General features: G+C 40.9%; 2 protein-coding genes across 2 annotated transcripts in view; one reads left to right on the plus strand and one right to left on the minus strand.

Moving 5' to 3' along the window:
- The window catches only part of Msi (RNA-binding protein musashi), a 91,830-nt gene extending 80,599 nt beyond the window's left edge, over positions 1-11,231 (minus strand). Inside the window, 2 exon segments of the mRNA XM_071771348.1 lie at positions 8,075-8,252; positions 9,537-11,231. The gene's annotated coding sequence lies outside the window, so the exon portion shown is untranslated.
- Positions 2,830-3,839, plus strand: LOC139825203 (uncharacterized). The gene has a single exon (XM_071797739.1). The coding sequence runs from the start codon at positions 2,922-2,924 to the stop codon at positions 3,837-3,839; it is 918 nt and encodes a 305-aa protein (XP_071653840.1). The 5' UTR covers positions 2,830-2,921.
- Positions 11,232-24,253: the final 13,022 nt, after the last annotated feature.

Here is a 24,253-nt window from a genome sequence, read left to right on the forward strand (position 1 = left end):
GGAACCCGCACTTTTGAATGTGCGCCAAACCTCTCGACCGATGCACACGCGCGCCTAATTTCGACAGATTAAAAAAAAATATCGCTCCGCCAACAAGATACTTCCCTTAGTTCCCTTACAAGTTTATCCGTAAAGATAAAAAAAACACGCGGGTTTGCCTGCGCTATTTATTTAATTTAAACCTGATTTTGACTCGCGGAATCTTTGTGTTCGGTGTCAAGACGAGGCGACAACGAAACTCCGTTTCAAGTAGGAAACAAGAAGGCAGGAACCGATGACGTAATATTGACACGCTCTGTAACCTCGTTTCAGTTACGTTCAATCACGACAGAAAGATGTGACCGGACGAGCGAAGGGACGGTGGGGTCGCGGGGAAGAAGGGAATGCGCGGATAGAGGTGGAAAGTGGAAGGGTATTCTTCTTTCAAGTCGCGACGAAAAAAATTGTCGTTGTGTCGGCCATTGTCGGTACTCATTGCAGAACAATCGCGATAATGAGAAAGCCACGCAGTCGAAGACTGTTTCACTCCCGCTCTCTCTCTTCCCTCTTTTTTTTCTCCCTCCCCGCGCTTCCACTTTTTCATTCGAGAATCCACCTGCAACCAGAAGACACCGGCTCGAATCGCTTTTGTCCTCGAACCGACAACTTCCATCGTGCACGTCATTGAAAACTGCAAGAAACTAACCACCGCGTGTTACTGCGGTGCGCATTTAGCAAGAGACGTAAATACGTTTAATTGACGCGAGAGATATTTTATTTTAGCACAATGCCATGACCGGGAATGCCCGTTCCTCGCCGAACATTTAAAAATTTGCACTTGAATGCAACACTGTATGCAAAATATTTCAAAAATTAAAAATATACAGGGTGTTTCCTAAGTAAGTACACAAAATTGGAGGAGATATTCCGTGGCATATTTTCGAAAGTAAAAGTTCTATAAACATATTCCCTAAGCTGCTTCGTTTTCAAAAACAAAATTACTTATACGCTCGCCCCTGGTGGATCTAAAAATGTTTTATTGGTCCTGGAAAATGGTTCTTAATACTACATTACGCATACCAAATTTGAATAAAATATCAAAACAGAAGTCGTTTTTTTTACCCAACTGGCCAAATAATTAATATATTTAAACTCACAACGTTTCGACCGGAATTTCGGTCCTTCTCAAGTGAGAAAATTAATCAAGCCATACATCCTCAAAAACCGCGTACAAAATATCCATTACGTCGCTGACATCGTGCCCTAACCACATCATGCATACGTAAAGCTAAAAAGTAAAATAAACTCACGATAGTCAATAAAATAAAATAATTGCTCAGAAATCATCCTCTTCTAACTAGTAAAATAAAAAGTTAGAATAAAAAATAGAATTAAATTAAAGTAAAAAATGTACAGAGTAAAATAAAAAGCTCACATATCTTGTGCGTCAAGACAAAAAATAAGAACAGTACAGCGTGGAACAACTTGACGCACAGGATATGTAAGCTTTTTATTTTACAATAAAGAAAGATATAGCCTGGTCTTTCAACCTGGCGAGATTATTTCTAAGATGCGAGGGATGCGGAGCGAGCGTTTACCGGCGTATCTGGGATTTCGACAACGGTACATCCATAGGATTTCAATCCTTGTTTTTTTAATTTTGACTGCGTCTTTTATGCTTTGTTCGTCTATTGACTACGCCTTGTACACGACTTCTTTTTATTATCTTTGTTAATCTTCGTATATGTAACTTTTAACGCTGAAGAGGACACGAATAATGTGTCGAAACGTACGTTAATATATATATATTTATTTTTACAAATTGTTTGCGCTTTGATTACCGCGCTTGGCTCTAATTGCCTCTCCTATTCACATTATTAATCTAGAGAGCCTATATCTTTCTTTATTGTATCTTACGCAGGCTGAGAAATGCGTCTTTCTTTCTTTCAAAGTATTAAATATCATTATGGACAGCACGTGGTCAAATCTTTTAAGCATTGGATTAAGTACAATAAGATCATTATCAAATGCAACCTTAGAATCGATTTCTTACGTAAATGCATTGAACATAACGTCACACCGTCGCACATCTCGAATTGTTTAACGAAGTTCGATAACGCTTGGTTCGATCGTAGGGCAATGGGTAAATATAAACATTATAAGCGCCGTTTCACCAGACAACTTCTACATATCGAACTCAGTGACACATATTGTTATGTTAGGTTTGCGCACACACAAATTTTTAAAATATCGAGATCGTTATACGGAGACATCCCGATGTCCATTTGTAATTCATTTTTTAATAGACAAAGCGGACCAATGTATTCATTCTTTGCGAGTCAACGGGCTAGGATGGACAAGAAATTTGCGTTACTTGTCTCGAGATTCAATGACCAGTCGAGAAATATCAATCGGATAAAGTATTTTTGTAGGATCCCTCCCACACAACGAAGCATGAAATTCTCCTTCGAGCCTTTGCATATTCCCCCGGACCATTCCTCGATAGAGGTCGAAATCAATCCGGAATCGTTTAATGGAACACAATCATCGATAAACGTAATCAATGACAAGTGGTTTATTAATCTATCATCTATAGCTGTACCAAGAGATATACAATGTTTATTACAGCTGGGTGATAATTTCAGCCTTCCTGTAGCAAAGCCTTCATATCTGACGTGTGAATTCATTAAGAGCATAGAAAATAATTTGAGAAAGTTTTCCCTTGCCAAACAGGCCGCATTGAGGAATCGAGTGGCACCTATCATTAACAATATTCCGAATTATACAATTCCCAGAAACAACTTTAACAACAATATCCTTAATTACTGTCCGCAACTAAAAAATTCCTCAACAACAACACGAATTTAATTCTCACAAGGGCGGACAAAGGGAATGTAACAGTCGCGCTCGACAAAGACAAATACATCTCTGCAATTGAAACAATGCTAAATGATAGAGACACCTACATATCCATCACGACGGATCCCACCAAAAAACTCATCTCAAGCTCAAGAGAATTACTAACTAGATGGAAGAACGCTAATTATATCACAGGGTCAACTTACAAATCTCTTTATTGTAGCGACGGGGTTTTACCGAGGGCATATGGACTTCCAAAAATCCATAAACCGAACTGTCCCTTTAGACTTATTATATCTTCTATAAATAGCCCTTTATATGATCTGGCCTCCTTCCTCCACCGTATAATGTTCCAAAGCTTTCCGAAAGCCCGCAGCTTTGTAAAGAATAGCATAGATTTAGTGGAAGAACTTGGGAACGCACATGTAAATGACGGGTACAAATTAATTTCATTGGATGTCGTTTCATTGTTTACGAATGTTCCCATTGAAAGGGTATTGGACAGTATAACAGTCAGATGGAATTTTATTTCCAAAAATTGCAAAATCCCTAAAGCGGAGTTTTTTATTGCTGTCAGGCTTGTATTAAATTCCACTTTTTTTATATTTAATGGGAAAATCTATCGACAGACTTTCGGCGTTCCCATGGGTTCTCCTCTTTCCCCCATGGCGGCGGATATAGTGTTGCAAGATTTGGAGACCATAGCTCTCGCTACCTTGAAATATATCCCACCGTTTTATAAAAGGTACATTGACGACATAACACTTGCTGCACCTTTGGCTTTTTTACAGCATACCTTAGATGTTTTTAACTCCTTCCATCCTAGGCTGAAATTTACCATAGAAATCGGTGAAAACGACACGTTGAATTTTTTGGAGATTACAATGATATTGAACAACAATAGGCTAACTTTTGATTGGTTCCATAAACCGACATTTTCTGGCAGATATTTAAACTTTTTTTCGCAGCATCCTGCATGCCAAAAAGAGGTACGGCCATAGGCCTAATAGATAGGGCATTTTTGTTGTCGCATCCGTCCTTGCATGCTAAAAATCTCAGACTGGTCATTGAAATCTTACTCAATAATTGTTACCCATTGGAATTCATCTTTAGAATTTTACGCGATCGTCTTAAGTTTCTGTTTAACAGAGACTCGAATACGAATGTAAGACAGAGTGAAGAGGAAGTTGCTCCTTTTTTCACGTTACCGTACGTCCCGACGATTACTGAAAAGCTTAGGAACGCCACAAGGGATTTGAATGTGAGACTGTCTTATAACAGCTTAAATAAAATGCGTACATTCATCAAGGCGCACAAGGACAGTCTCCCACGGCCGAATAAATGTAACGTGGTTTATAAGGTGAATTGTAATGATTGCGATGCTTCTTATGTGGGCCAAACGGGTAGGCAATTGCAAACAAGAATCAAGGAGCATCGTAATCATATTAATTGGAGTACTCCAAATCATTCTGTCATAACTGAACACAGATTAGAATGGAATCATGATTTCGATTGGAATAGCGTTGAAATCTTAGATAATGAATCCTATGGTTATAAACGTCTGATTTCGGAAATGATATACATAAAAAGGCAGGCAAACGGTTTGAATTTACAGACCGATGCGGAGAGTTTACCGGACGCGTATTTAAATGTAATCGAGAGACTGTCTAAAATTTAGAATAACTTGATGCGAGAGTTTATCCCCTCCTCTGGCTTATACACCAGTCTCTATTATGTTAACCTTCCCACCTATGCCTCACTCATTCGCGACGTTTCGAACCGTGAAGTTTGTTGTGACAATGCGATATTCCGGTCTGCAATTGCGCTGTAAGTAAATCTATTAGTCATCGGATTTTAACATAAATAATTTACGCCTCTACCACATTGCGACTCCGTTTGATGGTACAGGTAGGGCTTTCGAATCTTTCTTACCCACCTGGTCTTTCAACCTGGCGAGATTATTTCTAAGATGCGAGGGATGCGGAGCGAGCGTTTACCGGCGTATCTGGGATTTCGACAACGGTACATCCATAGGATTTCAATCCTTGTTTTTTTTAATTTTGACTGCGTCTTTTATGCTTTGTTCGTCTATTGACTACGCCTTGTACACGACTTCTTTTTATTATCTTTGTTAATCTTCGTATATGTAACTTTTAACGCTGAAGAGGACACGAATAATGTGTCGAAACGTACGTTAATATATATATATTTATTTTTACAAATTGTTTGCGCTTTGATTACCGCGCTTGGCTCTAATTGCCTCTCCTATTCACTTTTTATTTTACTCTGTACATTTTTCACTTTAATTTAATTCTATTTTTTATTCTAACTTTTCATCTTATGACTTCTGAGCAATTATTTTATCTTATTGACTATCGTCAGTTTATTTCACTTTTTAGCTTTACGTATGCATGATGTGGTTAGGGCACGATGTCAGCGACGTAATGGATATTTTGTACGCGGTTTTTGAGGATGTATGGCTTGATTAATTTTCTCACTTGAGAAGGACCGAAATTCCGGTCGAAACGTTGTGAGTTTAAATATATTAATTATTTGGCCAGTTGGGTCAAAAAAACGACTTCTGTTTTGAATTTATTTACTGGCGAAGAAAGCTACTTGTTTTGTTTGAATAAAATATCTTCAAACATTTTTGAAATTTTCGAAATTTTCATATTTTTTAATTTTTTTTACAACTTTGACACCCTGTATTTTGAAAACAAAGCAGTCTAGAGCATATGTTTATTAAGCCTTTATTAAACCTTTTCTTCCTAAAATAAACTCCCCAGAATATCTCCTCCAATTTTTTGTACTTACTTAGAAAACACCCTGTATATGGCAACAGAGATAACATAGAATAAATAAATAAGTATTGATAATAAGAGAAAACACGACCGTGTTATGATATACAATAAATCAATTTTAAACAAGCCAAATACGGTCCGAGCTTGGATCTTAGCAGCCTAATAATATTTTTTTGTGTACTACACATCTATTTTTTCCAACTTTAATAAACTGCGCGCCGATTAACTTGTCAGACTTACAACACAGCTTAGAGTACCTAAAAACCCCTTCCATCCCCCTAATTAAATCGATTATTCGATTTAACTTACGACGCTAAGCGTCTAAATAATACTTAAATATTTATTTTTATCAGGTCATCGGGCGGGATCTTAAGCCTTACAACAATTTTAGGGAATTTTATTTAATTTCGCTTTTATATTTTTGAACCATGCGATTACTGTTTAGACTTGAAATGCAGTTTTATGCCAAAGCTGGAAATGTAATATCACATTATTAAATTAATAATGTAATATTACTGGCGCTAACAAATGTCACGGCAAGTAGATTAAGATCAAAAAATGGTACAATAAATTCCATAACCTGATAATAAATAGCATCTTCGTACGTGCAATATGACAATTGCGAAGACACACATTTAATCGCACGCAGCGATATGAGAAATAAATGCGGTTTTGCCAACGCGCGTCACGCGAGCGATTTATTACAGGATTTCAACGTAATCGTTTCGCCTATCAACAACGATGTCTGAAGTGATTTGTCGTTCCGCATTACGAACCGTAAACTTGGACATTTGATTCGTACGGTTTTATGACGTGCGCGGTAAAATTCACCGAAATGGTGAAAACCAGCAACGCAACTGAAGTCGGCAATTGCCTCGTAACGTCGCGCGTCGTAATATCGAGTCCGGCAATCTTCTGCGCGGATATGAATAAGTATATATCTGTAAGAAACAAAATCACAGGTTTTTTGTCCTTTGTTACTTATTCTTTACAAGGTTCGTCTTTTAACAGAAAATAAATGGTTGAATAAATGGAACAACAAACAAAAGTTTGCACGTAAGAAAGTAAATTTACGCACGGTTGACGTTGAGCAAACATCATCTCGGACTTTCGTGTCATTAAATAAGTAAATAAATAAAATTTCAGAGGTCTTCGAAGAAAAACTCTCCAACCCAGCGACCTGTACTAAACGATCCTCTCAGCTCGGCCGACCAATGACGCTGAAGCGAACGGACGTAAGTTGGACGTGTTTGAGCCGCATTAATCTTTTCAGCAAGAATAACGACGTCCACGTACGTCAATTGCGTCGACAACTGTAATCGCAATTCCGTGTACGTTTTCTTTTCCCTTGAAAGACGCTAGGGATTTAGAACGTGTAAACGACATTCGATTCGCGTTTCGAGTCCCTCGAAACTCGACCTTTGCGAGGCGGCCGGTGCACCTCTCAACTGCTTTGAGAAATACTCTTCTTATCCCACTTGACTTTCCGCCAGAAATATACACGCGCCGTCCGCGTCCGTCGTCGCCGCACGCGCGCGACTCCACGCGCGAATGTAGCGAGCGAGTAACGAGATGGGGAGCGCGATAAATACATTCAAATTTTTGATAGCTATTGTCCCTTTACTACCCTTTATTGCGCGTGCCCAATCGATCGCGTCTAAAACTTCCACATTACCTTCCGTGCCAAATAATTGAATGCAAAAATGCCCGAGGAACTAATCGAAACTTGAACATAAACATTTCTTACTTTACTTTTTTCTTTCCTTTTTTCCTTGAATCTCGGAATGTGAAAAGTGGGAAGTTTCGCCGGTGTACATCTTAGTTTAGACAGAAAGATAGGGAATCTTCGGATGTTAGTCTTGACGGTGACAGCTAGTAGTAGTAAGGATGGAAAATGGCTCTGCACAGTAGTACCGAGAAGCAAAGGAGAAGAGAGAGAGGCGAGGAGAAAAGTTCATGTCGGCGTGATGGTACGGATTTAGACAACATCTGGTCCAGTCTGTTTCGCCGGTTCGGCGGGCAAAGCACCACCGATCGGATTCGAAATAACTATCATCCCGTCTTCGCGTGTATCTCGCGATTTCGCCGGTCCGTATACCGGTCCAGGAAGACGTATCTTGACCCAACGGACTTAACGGCGCAATTCTCTTAATCGAAAACGCAGAACACGCTTTCAGATCGGTGTAGTCACTTGATGGGAAAAATTTAAATTCCTCGTATCTCGCTCATTGCGGAAATACGTGTTATAGCTTTCAAATAAAACTGCGGCTCTTTGCATAAGCATGCACGTTTGTTTTGTTCGCTGAGCGCCTTATTACGAAACGCGTAGCGGCATGCTGTAACGAAAATCCAAACTTAAATCCCCTCTCGAAAATCCATATGCGCGCGCAGAATGCAATACAGAGTGTATTGTGTACCTTATATTATATACCTACATGGAGAGACACGATGTTAGGACAACGCGATCGGTGGCGATTCTCGGAGCGCCGGGATACATCAGCACTGCAATCGGGATTGCACCCGGGTTACGGGTATCTCTCTGTGTGCGCTGTACACGCCGCATGCTTCTCCCTCAGTTATATGGGCCGGTATCCGCGATCGCTGTGTGCATTCCTGGGAAATCACACGCTTTCCTTTTATCTCTCCCTCATTTCGTCCCATTCTTTCCGTTCTCCCTCCCATTTCCCTCCTTCATCTATTGCCCCCCCCCCCGTCGGTTTAATACTTCCGCTTTTCGTCACTTCTCTAGCTCGTTGCCACCGGATTAACGATCTACAATTCTACATAATCGTTGCACGTGCGAACTTCGTTAACCTATATCGATCGAGGACACGTGGCTGCCTCAACAGTGCAACAAAAAACTAGAGCGACTTACCGCATCGCGGCAAAATCGGAGTTTATATATTTCGTTGATGACGCTATATAAATGCTTATTGCTCGCGAAGCTAATTTCTATACCTTTTAATAATTATCGCGTGTTACCTATACGGCAATTTTGTAGTAACCAAAACCATGCATTTAACCCTTAAATTCTAACCCTTAATTCAATTGTATTCGAGTTTTCGATGTAAAGTTAATTTTATACATATATGTATAATAGTAAATGATTAAAATTTAAATTATTTCCAACTAACCAATCTAGATAGTACTCGTAGATTTTGTATTTAGATTTTGTATGTAATTACTATTAATTACAATCGCGCTTGAAATGTAAAGCAAGATATAAAGCAAGATAATGATCTTTATTTAAAGTCTGAAATACAAGTAGAGAAACACGTAAATACGCTGGTAGCGTCCTATATATTCTTACGCCTTGGCATCCTCGATGTGAAAATTCTCATCAGAGAGAAATTTAAGGGTTAAACGTATACGTACAATTCACATATAGTGTCGCGACTCGTGGCGTGGCGTCGCGACGCGTCTGCCAGAACGTTTCGTGTATCCGTGCCCCACGGTTATCGATTTTGGCTCACGCACGTATACCAAATCTTCCGATATCCCTCCCGATATTCCCGGTCGGAAAAGGACCGAGAGCGCTTCGCGAGAATCCGTCGTCGTGGGCTTGGGCGGTTTGAATCGCTCCGATATCGGACTATTTCGCGAAACTCGTCAACTACCGCCGGCGGTGAGATGCACCGTGGAACGTTGCGCACGAGAAAATCGGAGTATATCAAGAATCCGCGAGAGAGGAGAACGTTATCGGAGCGAGTTAGCGCTGAAGCGGCGCGCTGTTTTATTCACTCGACTACTTTTTCCACCCTACTATCGCAAAACGACAACAACGGCAAAGAGAGAGAGAAAAAAGAGAGAGGAGAGAGAGAGAGAGAGAGAGAGAGAGAGAGAGAGAGAGAGAGAGAGAGAGAGGACTGGAGTGGGGTGAGAATTGTAGAGACGAACCTGACGTGCACTCGGTCTATCTCTCCCTTTCTCTGTCTCTCTCCCTCTTTCTCTCCCACGTTCGAGAAAGGCCGCGAAAGATAACGCGGCCCTTTGTCTTATCGTATCGCGCGCGCGATACAACGACACGGAGGACGCGCAATGACACGACACTACGCGATACGACACACGCACGAGCGACACGATACTCGACTCGCGACTGAGTTTGACATCGTCGCCGCCGAGGGTGTCTCGCGGAAGAGGAGAGCTCTACCCCCACCGGCGCTGCTCAGGCGCCACATGGAGCCGCGCTTGGGGTAGGGGGGAGACCTCCTCTCGATAGAGTATGTATAAAGCCTCGAGAGTGATATAACGTTACGTCAGAGCGCTTGCGCCCGGCGCTCCGCTCGTGCGTTGCGTTTGTTCGCTTGTCCTCTCGTTCGCTTGCTCGCTTGCTCGCTCGCTAGCTCGCGTTGCCACAAAGTGGCAACTGGCAACCGGTGGTACCGGCCGCAGCGTCGGTGGGTATTTATGTAGACGATGCATCGCGTCACGCTAATAGGCCCAGCCGCAAGCCGATACAGCCGCGAGTCGAGTCTAGTCTAGTCTCCCTCTGTCGCTGCCACTGCCGCGTTGATGACGCACCCCAGACGCCACAACTACTTAACCCTTTATTCGCTAACGTCGTTCTCGGGGAACTCTAGTTTCTTATCCACTCTAGCTGTCTCCGTCGTTCGCACCGCTGCGCTCAAATTTTCGATCTATAGACAGGCATGCTGCATTATTGCAAGCTCTCAACCATTAATTTTTCATATACAAATTGGCGCATTGAGACCAGCTATTTTTAGCATTCAGCTGATTCAGTTGCAATCGTAATTATATATTAACAAATAAAATCAAATTAGTAGATATTTCGGTGAATTGTTATGTGGGAATTGTAGATGCCAGAAATAACATCCGATTGTCATCTCAATGTAGAGTTTATAATAGAATTTCGATTCGAGATTAAAATACTATTTATCGAGATTCAAAGCAAATATTGCCAGGGAGATCAATAAGCTGGACTCGAAACGGCGCAATCCAAGGTCAAGAAATAGAGACTGGAGAGAAATGCGAATGGAAAAAAAGTTATTTCAACTTTTGCATTTATTACCAAGCAGCCAGTGTATCACAATACCGAGCGAATGTGACGTTATACCGTACGGCGCGGCGCGGCGTATCGCGTTAATAAATCAATGCGCGAGCATCGATTTGCGCGCTGTCTCCGTCCACCTGCCAACGCAACGGCGTTACGTACGTGGCTTCGTGGCGGCTTCGCACACCGGCTCATTTGTTACTGATGAAAGGAATGTGAGTCGGACTTGCGTAGCAGATAAAACGGCAGCGACGATAAGCGGGAACGCATAGCATTGCCAACACGTGGATCTTAATGCGGGACCGGCTTGACACTTGGCATGCAAAAATGACCGCGCCGTCGACGTCGCGTCGTCGCGATCATGTAAATAATAAGAGCACACGCGGAACGCATTAACACTTCGATTGCCGCATCGTATGTGCGCAAACAACGCATTTTTTCGGCATCTGTACACGACATTGCTCTCTTAACATGTGATTGCCATTGTAGTCATCCATAATCGACATCTGATTTTTTAGTAATGCCCTAATAATCATCTAGTGACCAGCGTAATCGAAAATTTTCAACTCTTGTAACAAATAAATGTCTAATATAAAATTTTGACTGAGGGCGACGTTTAATGTAATAATAAATGATGCCAGAGCCTGATCTTTGAGCTGTAATGCCGTTGGATGGACGGAATGTAAAATTTTTAATGATAAATAGGTAAATAAACGATGTATTTAAAGTAAGAAGTGCGTAATTCAACACATAAGAATATAGTCTTATTTAATCATATTATACTATATTTTGTCACTATACGGAAAGAACGATTTTGCTGAAGTATCTAAAAGTTTAGCTAGATACAGATCTGAAGATAATTTTGCACCATAAAAATAATTATGTAGAACATTCAAACTGATTGCTAAAATGTCAACATTCTTTACAGTATTATCATCATACTTCAGCGATCTACTATAATTATTTTGATGGTGCAACAAAATCTAGCTAAATTTTTAGATACTTCAGCAAAACCGTTCTTTCCGTATATATGCTTATGATAATAAAAATTCTACTGTGGCGTAGAGGTACATGGTAAAACATATAAAATTCTTTAGACAGACAAAAGGTTAAACAAACGATTTTATTATATTATTGTTTAAAAGCAGAGCGAAAAGTATAGTAGCAATTAAAATATAGCGCTGCATTTAGTGAGATCTCTCCGAAAAGAATCAGTTAGTAGTAGACTGTTCAAATCCAGTAATATTATAATTGCTGGATTAACAGAAAACTCAAGAGTAAAAAAACATGACATATGCCTCTGAATTTGAGTTATGTCAGCTTTATTCTACAATATATGAAGAATTTTCCTCAAAAAATATCGGTCCAAAATATAAAAAGTTTTCGAAAGCTATATTTTACAAATATGTATAATTTTACAGTAAAATCTCATTAATTAGTAAGATTACTATTTTAATCAATATTAGACTACTGACTGTGAACAGTAAGCTTAAGAGTAAAGAAAAATGTAATATGATTTTGAATTAAATAGTTATATGAATTTCATTCGATAGATATAAAGGTTTCTGTAAAAAAAAATTTTTTTAATTTAGGAAACTTTTCAAGTTATATCTTACGAATGTACAACTGTTACTAGTTTTACATTTTATTTCTACTTATTATAATTAGTGAGATATAAGATGGAAGAACAAAGTGTGAGCGTTTACATTGAAGATAAGTGAAATACTAATCTTTATTTTGTCAATGCAATCTTCACTGATTCAGTTTAAAAGAATGTATTTCTCTCCAACTCGCATTCGTATTCGATTCATCGTTCTCGCATAGGGGATCGAGCGAAAAGTGAAGCCCTTGATCGTAAACGAATTCGATCGTATACAGTTTGAACGAAAACGCATCAGCTACAACTTGTGCAGGATCGCCGTGGCGATTAAAAATGTTGGGATAAAATTGTAGGCGAGAAACGTATCGCCGAGAGAAAATATTCGTCCCGCTTCCCTTCGCTCCCCGAGTGCGTTGCCGCTCACGCAACGTCGATCACGTCAATAACATCCCTGCGCGCTATGTCCGCTCTCGATTACACTGTTATCGCGGTTGCATTTCGTCGTTGCAGCCACGATGTTACGTCGAGGGCGGCTTCTCTCTGCCGCCGTTATCAGTCTTCCACTCAATAACACACAACGCGGAGCGGAGCCGCGCGACGACGAATCGGACGAATCGCGCGTACACGCGGCATTATACAGTGCCGAGTCCCGTGAAGTGTTAAAAGGCTTATCTATTGCGCGATGGCTGTTACGCACTTAACGATCACCGCGACAAAAAACCGCAGGTCGTCACAATGTCGGTGTCGATGAACGACGGGGGGGAGGACACGGATCGATGCACGGAAATACGACACGCCGGATACTCCACGGACACTTGCTGTACCTTCTCGTCTCGGTTAGACGCTATTGTTGCATGATCGATCTCTTCCTCTGCTTCCTGTACGCCGATCATTATGTTTTAATAAAATTTTCAAAATGCGAACCTCTCACCACAAGTGGGGAATATGAGAGCAAAACCTAACGTTCTTTAATTTTTCATAATATTGCGTCAATGCAATTTTATTTGGTATTTTATTGTATTTTATCGTTTTCAGGTGTAAACTGTAAATAAAGGAACCTAGCAAGCTTCTCTAACTAAAAAATGAAAAATTTTTATTAAAAAGTTTTTCAAAAATAAATATTAAAATTGCCAAAATAATTATATTAAAACTAGTTTTATAATTAATTAAATTTAAAAAAAATCGAAAAAATTTATTTAAACTTGCATGTATGAAAACATTTTCAGCTTTATCATGGAAAGTTTTGGAAAATGTTTTATTTCTATTATTAGATAATAGAGGCAATCAATGTTCCGTACAATCGATTGTGCAACTTGCGTGCGTTCGCGGAAATGGCGCGTACAACGCTCGACGCGCGACGTAATTTTTATAAAAGATTGCAAAATTCTGGACTTCTCTTCGAGCACGATGGGGCACAATAAAGGTGAGCACTTCCTCGACTTGACGGCCGTGTGAAGTACCTACGAGGCGTGTACATAAGTTGCCGCGTTGTTGCAACAGGTGCACTCAATTTGTGACCCTTCGCGACCTGCTTTTATGCGCGATACGATGTACCTGCCTTCTATGTGACACTCCGATGCTCGTCGCGTTAAGAATGCCTAGCGTATTTTTACAAAATCGCGAACAACGGACTTTATAGACGATTCTCTCTCTTTCTCTTTCCTTCTTCCAAATCTGTCTTACGTTGCTTCAAGGGTCAATCTGTCATTGATAAAGCGTAAGCTTAGGCGTCGAATTGTCATATTACACAAAGCAGCCCCTCGGTCGATGGTGTTAAAATCCTTGCGAAGATGCGGGAAAGCAGCGGCGATGCGAAGGGCGGACGGGGGTGGCGCGTTGTACGCGAGAATAGACCGAGAGGGCGGTCGGTCGGAATACCGCATACATCACGCATATTCTTACGTTCGCAACGCGTGCCGGTAATTCCGTGATTCGACGGTGGCTGGCGGCACAGGGAGCCTACCCGCGCCCGCGTATTGTTGCCGCGTTAATTTACGAGCCAATTAATTAGCGCTGCCGCCGTGCTTAGATATTTGGTGAACGCGCATACCCATACGCCCGCGTGATACCCACGCGCACGAACGATGAAGCTGTATTTTCGTCGAAATCCGCGTTGGCGATATTTTATATGGTAGGATAATATCGACTTCGGGATATATCGGCCAGTAACTGCGAAAGTTTCTGGGAAAGAGGGAGGGGAGGAAATATTGGAAAAAGCTCTGTACATAAACGCTGCTCTCGTCGTCCGCTCGGACGACTTATGCCAACATCATCGCTTAATTGGAATGAACTTTGATTAATTTTCTTTTCCTGCTGTGTGTGTCTCTTAAGTGAGGCAACAATCGAGAAAAAGATGGATTCCAACGCAGACGGACGCATTTAATAATCCAGACTGATTTTTTTTGCAATCGGACGCATCTCAACTCCCTGCTCACTCGTTATCTTCACGCGAAAGAGTTAACGTATTTTTACGTTGCCCGACGGAAGAACTCGTAAAAAGTATTCCCGGAAAGGCGCGGTAAAAATTCTCCCGCGGAAAGAGCGCTGGGGTGCAAATGTCACTCGCGCTCGCTACGGACATTATGGATGACACTGTCAGCGGCAGAGGGTCGACACGGTAGACAGGATAACGTGGCGTCAGTGTCCGAGGGTGCAGAGTGCAAGAGACAACGAATAATTCATCCCTTGCCCTGGTCTCGTCTCGCCCCGCCTAACCCCGCCACTCTTCCACCTCTCCGTCGTCTCTTTGTCTCGAAAAATGTGCTGCACATGCCGTCGCCGCCGCGGTGATATTCATCACGGCGTGTGCATCGCGTGTCACCGTATTAAAGTACAATCAGTTTGCCACGATTCGCAACGTTTTACGTCGAGGTTTAATCAACTGTCGGAAGACGCGAGTTTTCCCTCGGAAAAGTGTGGGATCAACTGATACAGCTTTGAAGTGGTTTACCGATAAAAGAAAAATAGAAGAGCAAATGTCTGGTGCATTTTCTAATTCTATTTTATTTGATCAATAAGAAGTCTTTTATCTACATTTCTTTATTCTTATTGGCCATATTTCTGGATCAATACGTGTCCCACGCTGCGCGACAAAATGGGTCTTACGGTGGCTGATGGTCAAAATTCGCGTACAGAACGCCGAATCGCGGCGGTTGATTTAATTTCACGTGTTAAGGGACCGACAGATAGAAAATCTTAATTCCTCGTTCCGCGGGCTAGATGTGCCGGAGCCGGACTTTTGACTGTCTAACTTTCAATGACGGAGGTGTACGTGACTCGAATAGATTCTCAGGCGAGTACAGAACCGTACTTTTCTCTCTACCACCGAATGGATTAATTTCCGAAAATGGCGCGTCAAAGTGCGGGAGCAGATAAGCGGAAGATAGCGATAACGGTCGCGCGCCGATAACGATGGCCGACGCGTGATTATTAATCATGTGCAGGTTGCGCGTGCAACTGTCAGCACTGGGTAGGGTCCGGAGGGTGATCTGACTAATCGTTTCACCATTACGGAATAATGTACTTGCGCTCAATGGTCCTTTTGCCCTTCCTCATATTATTCGTCCTCGCGTCAGGTAAGTATAATCGACGCGCGCTCGTGCGTCATTTTGCGCGTCGCTGCCCGCGCCCGCGAGAATGCCGCCTGAAAATCATTTCGTTTCGTTCGGGAAACTGCGTCGCGGCTCTTGTGCGATAAGTTACGTAAAGAATGAAAGTAGAATCGAGGTCGGAATGGAAAACATGTTTTGACTGTCGTGCGTAGCTTACAAAAGGATAACATGTTCTCTGAAGCTTAACAGACGAACGTTGTAATGTACTTTTATGTGGGAATACAAAATTTTTGTTTTATTATATTTATATATAATTCGCACTCATATTCGATAAACTTGTATGAAAAATGTAAATATTAATGATGTTCTCATCTGGTATTTTTAGAGTGCAATTGAATTATATTTTCAGGAATAACGTTAAAGCGATTATATTACAATTTTTTTCGTTTAAAATATTTTGTTTATAAAATTTATAAAATAAAATATTTTATAATTATAAATAAAATTATAAGTTTATTCCGTGGTTCTCATTTTGAATAGCTATCAATTTTTTCAGATTTTGATAGCTATAGACAGAATTTGATAACATCATGTATCGACAGAGCAGAAGTTTCTGATATATAGTTTATGTTTAGTGTACTTTAGAAATTACATATATATAAAAATGAAGACGTTGAATAATCACCGCTTCTTTCACTTCTATTACACACAGAGGAGAAAAAGAACAACAAACATGGAAAAAATGAGAAGAGAGAAAATTCCGCCTACGGGTTTTGGTCGTTTCCGGTAATGTGAAAACGGGACGACTAAATCCTTGAGGCGGGATATTTTGCGGTAGGAAAATACAGAAGCCTTCTTGGTAAACCAACAGAATCCTAGCCCGGCAGTCTTCGCCGGGGATGTGTATACGCGTGTCTGTATGATGCGCTCCCCTACGCGTCGCCTGCTACTAATGCGGTAATAAATATGCATCTACGTGAGGCACGGGGCCATAAACTGCACTCCGTCTCGCACGTATGCCGCCGGCTCGGCTGTGAGGCGAAGGAAAGAGAAAACGAAACGTGCGAAGCAACCCGAGAGACTTTACGCTATTCAAAAGCCCTTTCCGAACTCGTGTCCGCATCCACCGCTCTTTCCTCATTAAAAAATATAAAAAAATATTTTTTAATTAATAAAATTAATAAGAAAAATATATATTAATTCGCAAAAGGCGCTATAAGAGAAATCTTCGCTGAAAAGGAAAGAAAAATTTTTAACCCTTAACGGTCACACTATGGGGTCTACACCCCAGCGTTTTTTTGACTTCGAAAACGACCCAGTAAACCAATGGAATTGGGCCTTGTGCCGCTATCTACAGGTAGTTGGGACCTTCAAGTATCGATTCCCGTCGGTGGTATATTTTTTGGCCCATTAGTTCTCTCTCGGCATTTTTTTTCTGCAAAAAATCGCACCTTCATACCTCAAAATCAACATACTTTTTGGAACGGCCGCATAAACTGCAATAATGAGTGAAAAGTGCGTCATCTGAGGATGAAAAAACCGTTTGAAAAATTAAAATATCTTAAAAATTGAAAAAGTTACATTAGTTTTTGTGAAAAGTCACTTTTCCGACTTTTTTTTCAACAATTTTTTTACATATGTTAAATTAATTTTTTGCAAATCAAACCTATACAGTCTTTGTAAGAAAGACTTAAACTACGACAGGATATTTTTTTTTCCTTAAGGTCACCTACAATTTTTTATACACGTGCAAACACGATGGGGGTGTATTTCACCCAGTGTGACCGGTACGGGATTCTCGGGAAGTGTGACCGAAAAGGGTTAAAGAAAAAGATTGATCGATGAATTTATAGTTGAAACATGAAAACTTCGGAACGTTGTATACATATGTACAAGGCAGAGAAGTGGATATCATCGACTAGATAGGTAAGATTTTTTTTGTGATGCAACGCGTTCGTCTATAATGGCTGCAGCTTTAATATAAAAATTGCTTTCGCGTGGCATCGCGACGCGAGAGTCGGGCGGGACCTTCCCTTCCTTCAGTTCCTTCCACGCGACGGACTTTGTCGGAGCGGAGCTGCGTGCCGAGCATTTCAATCCGATTGTGAACAACTTGCAGAACGCGGCAGCGATGGGCACGTCCGAGCTCCTCTCGCAAATTACACGCGACGCGCGGTTGTTTTAAAAGATTGTCTCTTCCAGACTGACGTCTTTAATCTCGCGATGCAAGTACCCGTTCCATTTCGCCTTCCAACGTAAACGCGAGAATCCAAAATCTATATCTATATCTTCGCCTTTCTCCAACGACAAGCGTCACATCTCGAAATCGCATACACGAGCGTCATCTCGAATCTGCTTACAATTAGTAAAAGATATATATTCACATAGAAAAGCAGTGCTTTGTGCTCAGTGCTCAGAGCACAAAAGATTCTATATTCACATGAGTTTTGGCATTTTGTGCTAACGACAGATTTTTCTCCAGTGAATAATGTTTAATTTATTAAAATTTATTTCATACTTGCTACAAAATAATAGCTATTTAATTTCTCGATTGTCATTCTGCATATCTGAAAACGTTACGTTCACGACTCGTCGCGAAATAAATAATCTAATCTACTTTTTAATCATTGAAAGAGAATACGATGGTATCGAGTGAACAAAACAATGTATAAAATGTCAGAAATTTTTGCGCACACTGATAACAGACGTTTTGTCGTGATGCAATTATCGCGACACGCGTCACGCTCGATTTCGTTAATGCCACGTTAAGCGATAAACCGTCGCGCCGCACCGCTACGTTTCGTCCTGCTTCTTTTTGCGGTTCGTCACGACTCGCCCCGTTGCAAGTTCCAACGAGACCTCTCCATCGGCGTCGTGTGGCGAAGCATAGCGCGCTGCGTCCGACAGGCGTGTAATTCACCTACCACGAAAAATCATCGCGCCGGAAAAAACGTCGCGACGGAGAGTTCCAGCGAAACTGGCGAAAGAAGAGAGGAGAACAACGGGAATTCTCGCTCGATTTCACGAACATTATTAGGACGACAGGAAAATCGGTCCCGGTCGGATAAAGCCGTCTATCTCAGGCGGAATAACCGTTGAGTACGCGTCTCGATATTACGTTGACTCTTAAATGTACTTCGGATATGAATTCAACGATTTTGTATTTGCATATATAATTCGAACTCTTAATCGGTTTAAAGCGACTCGATTCGCAGAAGGGCGTTTAACGCGAGCGATTGCGTCAACGAGGAAACCTTTTTCGCATGCTTTTTTTGCGTAACTATGTGGAATTTTTAATCGATAGACACTCAGATGACGTGTTTGGCAACTGGCCAAAGCGATGGTCCGATGGTGCCTAGTGCCTTCGACTGGTTTCACTGACTAGTCTTTGCGTAACACTCGGTTTTCCTAGTAGATATTGGGAGATTTATATCAGCCGGCTACCGAAATTAATCTAGCGAAAAGCTAGAAACCCCTTCCACTCTGTGGCAAAGGGTCTGGTTCCGCTGAGGTTAATATAAGTTGCGGCCTCCCACCATGGAAAAACGAGCACCTGCGGCTACGTGAAATTCCGTCGGGATGGAATTGGATCTAGATGCGAGTGCATATCCGGGCCACCGTATATACGCCACCGTTTAGTGCTCCTCTCGATATATATTTAATTCCACGGTAATCAGCAGCGAAAGTTGCACGAAATGAACTACTGGGAGAATACGAATATCCATTTATATAAGGCATTTTTCGCATTGAGACAATTAAAACGTTCATTTATCTGTCCGCGTTTTATATGTAGAATAATTTTTGCAATTATAATTCTCTCGTTTCGTAGTATTATCTACTGCCTCGAATTTACGATTTTTGCTACATCAGAAGATAATACAATTAATGCGCAATTTTTTAACTTAGATAAAGAATTCGAGCGTATAGTACACAATAGGTGAGGCTGATGAGATGCAATTCTCTTTTTTTTTTACTTATTTATCTATATTATAAGCGCAAACTTATCTTCCAATATGCAATAGAATAGGTATTGATTAATATTACACCTAACTTTTCGTGTAAGAGCTTCAAAAGAAACATGTTCGTACAATTTCTATTTTTGCTCGAAGCTTACTTTCCCGTAACGGTCCTCGTAACGGTACGGAACAAATTTTATTCTCGTCTCGATCATTGTACCCGTTAAAATTCGTTTGATATCCCACATAAAACGCTACATTCGAGGAAGAAAGTATCATTTCGATACGATCTAATTTGTCTGAATACCCGTAATTTATATTCGCCTGTCAGGCGGATTGCACTCTGTTCTAGATAAGAGAATACTTTCGTTGCATTTTTCAAAGAATCGTGCATGCAAAATGAAAGGGACTCTCGCTCCATACGACCATATATGTTATTCGTAAAAAATTCAGCGCGCGTTGAAAGCACTAAAATTCATACCGATCTCTAAACAGGTTCTAACCTTAATCCACTACTATTGCCATGTCTCGAATCGTTGCCTCGAGGGATATGGTAAAGATATTATTTTTGTTCGTAATATCTGGTGATTCGCGAAGTCAATCGCAAATTGACCAGTGATATATATATATATATATATATATGTATATATATATATATATATATATATATTATATATATATATATATTAAATATATATCAAAAGAGATCAAGATATATATATTATCGGTCTCTTTCTCTCCTCTCTCGCTTCCCTTACTTACAATATTTCATGCCGCAGCGTCGTAACGACCACCTTTGACCCTGTGTCCAATATCCGTAGACGGGTGAAACGGCGGTGACAAAAGAAAAAAAGAGGAAAAAAGGAGCAAAAAGGCACGTCTGAGCTTGACGGCTTTCTCGCACGGTTGATTGAGCCGGATGACCAGGACGATTTAATGGACGACACGAAAATTATCGTCGCCTTTCCCGGCCGCGTGGCTCATTGTTGCCAGAAGGCTGAATTTATCGGGCAGATCGAATCGGCCGGTCGGTCGGAATAGCTGCATCAAGGTAGATGGTTGTACTCTCGTACGTAGCGGAGAGACTTCGATTTTCGATACGCTTGACGCTCGCCCGCTTGCTCACATTCGCGAGCCAACAAATATTTTTCGATTCTGTTATAATCGACTTACGCTTAACGTCGTTCTGCTCCGAACAAAGCTTTATAAAACAGGTCGTTACACGTGTTTATTGCAAATGTAAATGTTTTCACTCGGTTACGGACTTCATTATTAAATTCTTCGTTGCGGGATGAGAATCATCGTGGAATTTCACGTGGAATTACGAACGAAATTGTGAAATTTGCGTCGCGCGCATTGCGTTAGCGAGATGCGTTTCGGTGTCCACCGCGACGAGATTCATGAACACATTAGAACCATCCTACCTATTTTCTTTTTTTTTTTTTTTTGTTTTTTTTTCGGGTGAAGAGCTGTAAGTCCGACCGGGTCGGTATTCGGATTTGGAACTTTGCTAGAAACAAATATTCCGCGTCCGCACGATAGCTTTGTAACGCGAGTGATTTTCGGTAGGTATTCGAGAACATTGTATTTGCCCCTTTTAGCCGCCTGCGGCCCTACGAGCCCAGCGAGCCCTGCAAGCTCCACAAGCTTCGCCCCGACACACCGACGTACGTTCTCTCACAAAGCTGCAGCAGTATGCAAATGGCGTTCGCCGTTGTGCGAAACGTACGACAACGCGCGCACATATCGCTCGTGAATCACATTTAGGTGGTCCAACAATCGAAACGATACTTCATTACGGAATAAGAATCAATTAACAGTGTATCGCGAATAAACTTGCGTGGGAAAATTTTTGGCCGTGCCGTACAAACAGTCACCCATCGATTCCTCTTTCAAATAGGTAATTAAACCAGTTATATGTTTCGGAGAACATTCCCAGTTCGAAAAAAATCTATATTTTTTAGGCAATACTAAAAATGTATTCGATAACATTAATTCGACTTCATAAAAACGTTCCATTCCAAGTATCACTCTATTCCATTATTGTTTCTATATTAAGGTGATTGGGCCATCAGAGCATGTCAAAGAAAAAAATCCGAATTAAATATATGTTATAAAAAAGACCTAAATACGCTTAAATTTGCAATTTTGAGAAGATCTGACGTCTAGTTTTTGAGATATTAAATCTCAAAGTTGGCATTTTTAACATAGGTTTTATGGGAAATTGTACCGGAAACATACATTTTTCGAGAAGTTCACTCACTGTCTGTAAAGAAACAAGTTCAAAAAACTGAAAATAACATTATTTGATTCTTCTAGCACTTGTTAAGTATAAGACAAAACGACGTTGACGTGTAATAAGGCCAAAAATTCAATCAAAAGTTGATGAATCGTCGCGTTTTTTGTCGGCCTTTCGATCAGCTGTACGCGACGTGGACATGTGGCAACGCCGCACCGTGTAGTGTTTTCTTTCCACAGCACTATTCTTTTGCAAGCAAATCTCCCGTTATCGAAATTGTTTGTTACCTTCCATTATTTTTCAACATAAACACAATACATAACCTCACTCAAACACATGGCACTGGCATGATAGCTGCCTACAGCGAAGAGATGCAATGTCGCGACATTTCTCTTGTACGAATGTCAACTGAAGTCAAATCTTGAACTGTTTACATTTATCAGTAGATAAATTGATACGTAATCGAATGAAAAGTTACATTATAAAATCAGTAATTATACAAGTGTCTAGAATATATCCATAAAAATGGTTTTTCTTAAAATAAATTTTAGGCCTTATATTGACTCATATGGTACATGGCCCAATCACCTTAATAGCTGTAATAGAATCCCCTTTATACATAAACGTGAGTTTATATAAAAAGCTCAACTACATAAAAAAAAAGTTACTAGAGCGAAACATTTTTTACATTTTTAGAATAAAGTTTTTTCTAAAATAAATTCTGTCAATTATATCTGTACAGGAAAATGTGTTACTGTAAAAAAATGAAAAGCAATATTTAGTATGAAATTTTGAATATTCTCCAATGGAAAAAGAAACCGCGATGAATAATTCTACGGTACTTCGTTTGTTAATTTAATAAAGGGTCTTGTGCGAGTGAGCTCGTTTATTCGACGCGACGAGTAAAAGCCACCGAAAATTCTATACTAGTCGAGTAAATTCAAAAATGTTGGAGAGAGAGAGAGAGAGAGAGAGGAGGGAGGGAGGGGGAGAAAGGGAGGAGGCGAAACCGTGCCTAATCTACAGCGAGAGTGTTAAAACCGAGACCATTCCCGTGGAAGCTCACGAAGTGCAAACAGAGATCGGTTGCGTCGGAATAGCTAACCGATCTTTACGAACGACGAGAAATAGAGGAAGAGCGCGAGAAGATGATGAAAAGAAAAAGGAAAAGGGGAAGGAAGGCCGGATCGTCTTGCTACCGAAAAGCTTCGTGAAACTGCTCGTAAAAATTGACTGTTTTGTTGTGTACTGCCAGAATTTACGTACTTGCGCGATGTTCTTTTACGAGCATAAAATTTTACGGCATGCAACACATGCGACACATTAGATTTCAGACACAGCGAAAACTGGGAAATGCGATTTTCTACGATACTTTGATTGAAAATTGAGTTTTGCTGAAAGCGGGTGCTAATAAACACGGTGTTCTTTCTAGTATAGCCCAACTAAACTTTGAAAATTGTCTGTCTTTCAACAAAAATATTAGTGGAATCGTATCAGCATGACGTTTCCTCAAGTACCTGCTTGTGGTGCTAGCGATACCTATATCGGAAAATGGCACATTTCTATATTTCACAATCAGTGCTTCAAACGAAGAAAATGTGAGGATAAAGGCCGGGTCGGGATCGAACCCAGGATCCTTCAGTTGTTAATCTTCCGCGCTAGCATGGAGCCATGCGTCACCCCATTCCTCAAGTACTTGTATATATAAGGTATAAGTACTCAAAAAATTATCCATAATGGAAATGGTTATTTTCATCTGGAGAGCTAAAAAATGTAAAGCATCGAGTGGGCCGTATTCGAGCTAACTGTCTCAAGATGCAGCGCGCTAATTTGGCTTCGCGATTCTAACGTAGCAATTTCCGCGAAATTACGCCATTGCGACGTTCGCTTCTCCTTTTTTCCTTTTCCATTTTCCTTCTTCCTTCAACATGTCGCGGTGAAATACGACGCTCCGGTCGAGGGCCCGACCGGCCGAAAGGAAAAAAGTACCGTGTAAAGAGTCTTTGTGGATGACGTAATAAAATCTTCCTGTCTCCTCGAGTATAATGAGCGGCGTTCCGGCTACGGGAGTAAGAAAGGACGAGAGACGGGGATGACACGGCCGGGAATTAGATTTAGCCCCGCGCGCTCGCTCCTCCCGGCGGGAGATAAAGGGCCGACAAGGGGGACGAGGGCGGGGGGAGAGAGAGAGGGGTTTTATCTCTTCGCGTGATTAAGCCGCGAGGTAGTATATCATCGATTATATTCTCGTTAGACT

This window comes from Temnothorax longispinosus, chromosome 2, assembly GCF_030848805.1.
Source record: "Temnothorax longispinosus isolate EJ_2023e chromosome 2, Tlon_JGU_v1, whole genome shotgun sequence".
Taxonomy (NCBI): Eukaryota; Metazoa; Arthropoda; class Insecta; order Hymenoptera; family Formicidae; genus Temnothorax; species Temnothorax longispinosus.

Bases quoted from the DNA above. Each gene is read 5' to 3' on its own strand.
- LOC139825203 (XM_071797739.1), top strand. From the start codon at position 2,922: ATGCTAAATGATAGAGACACCTACATATCCATCACGACGGATCCCACC.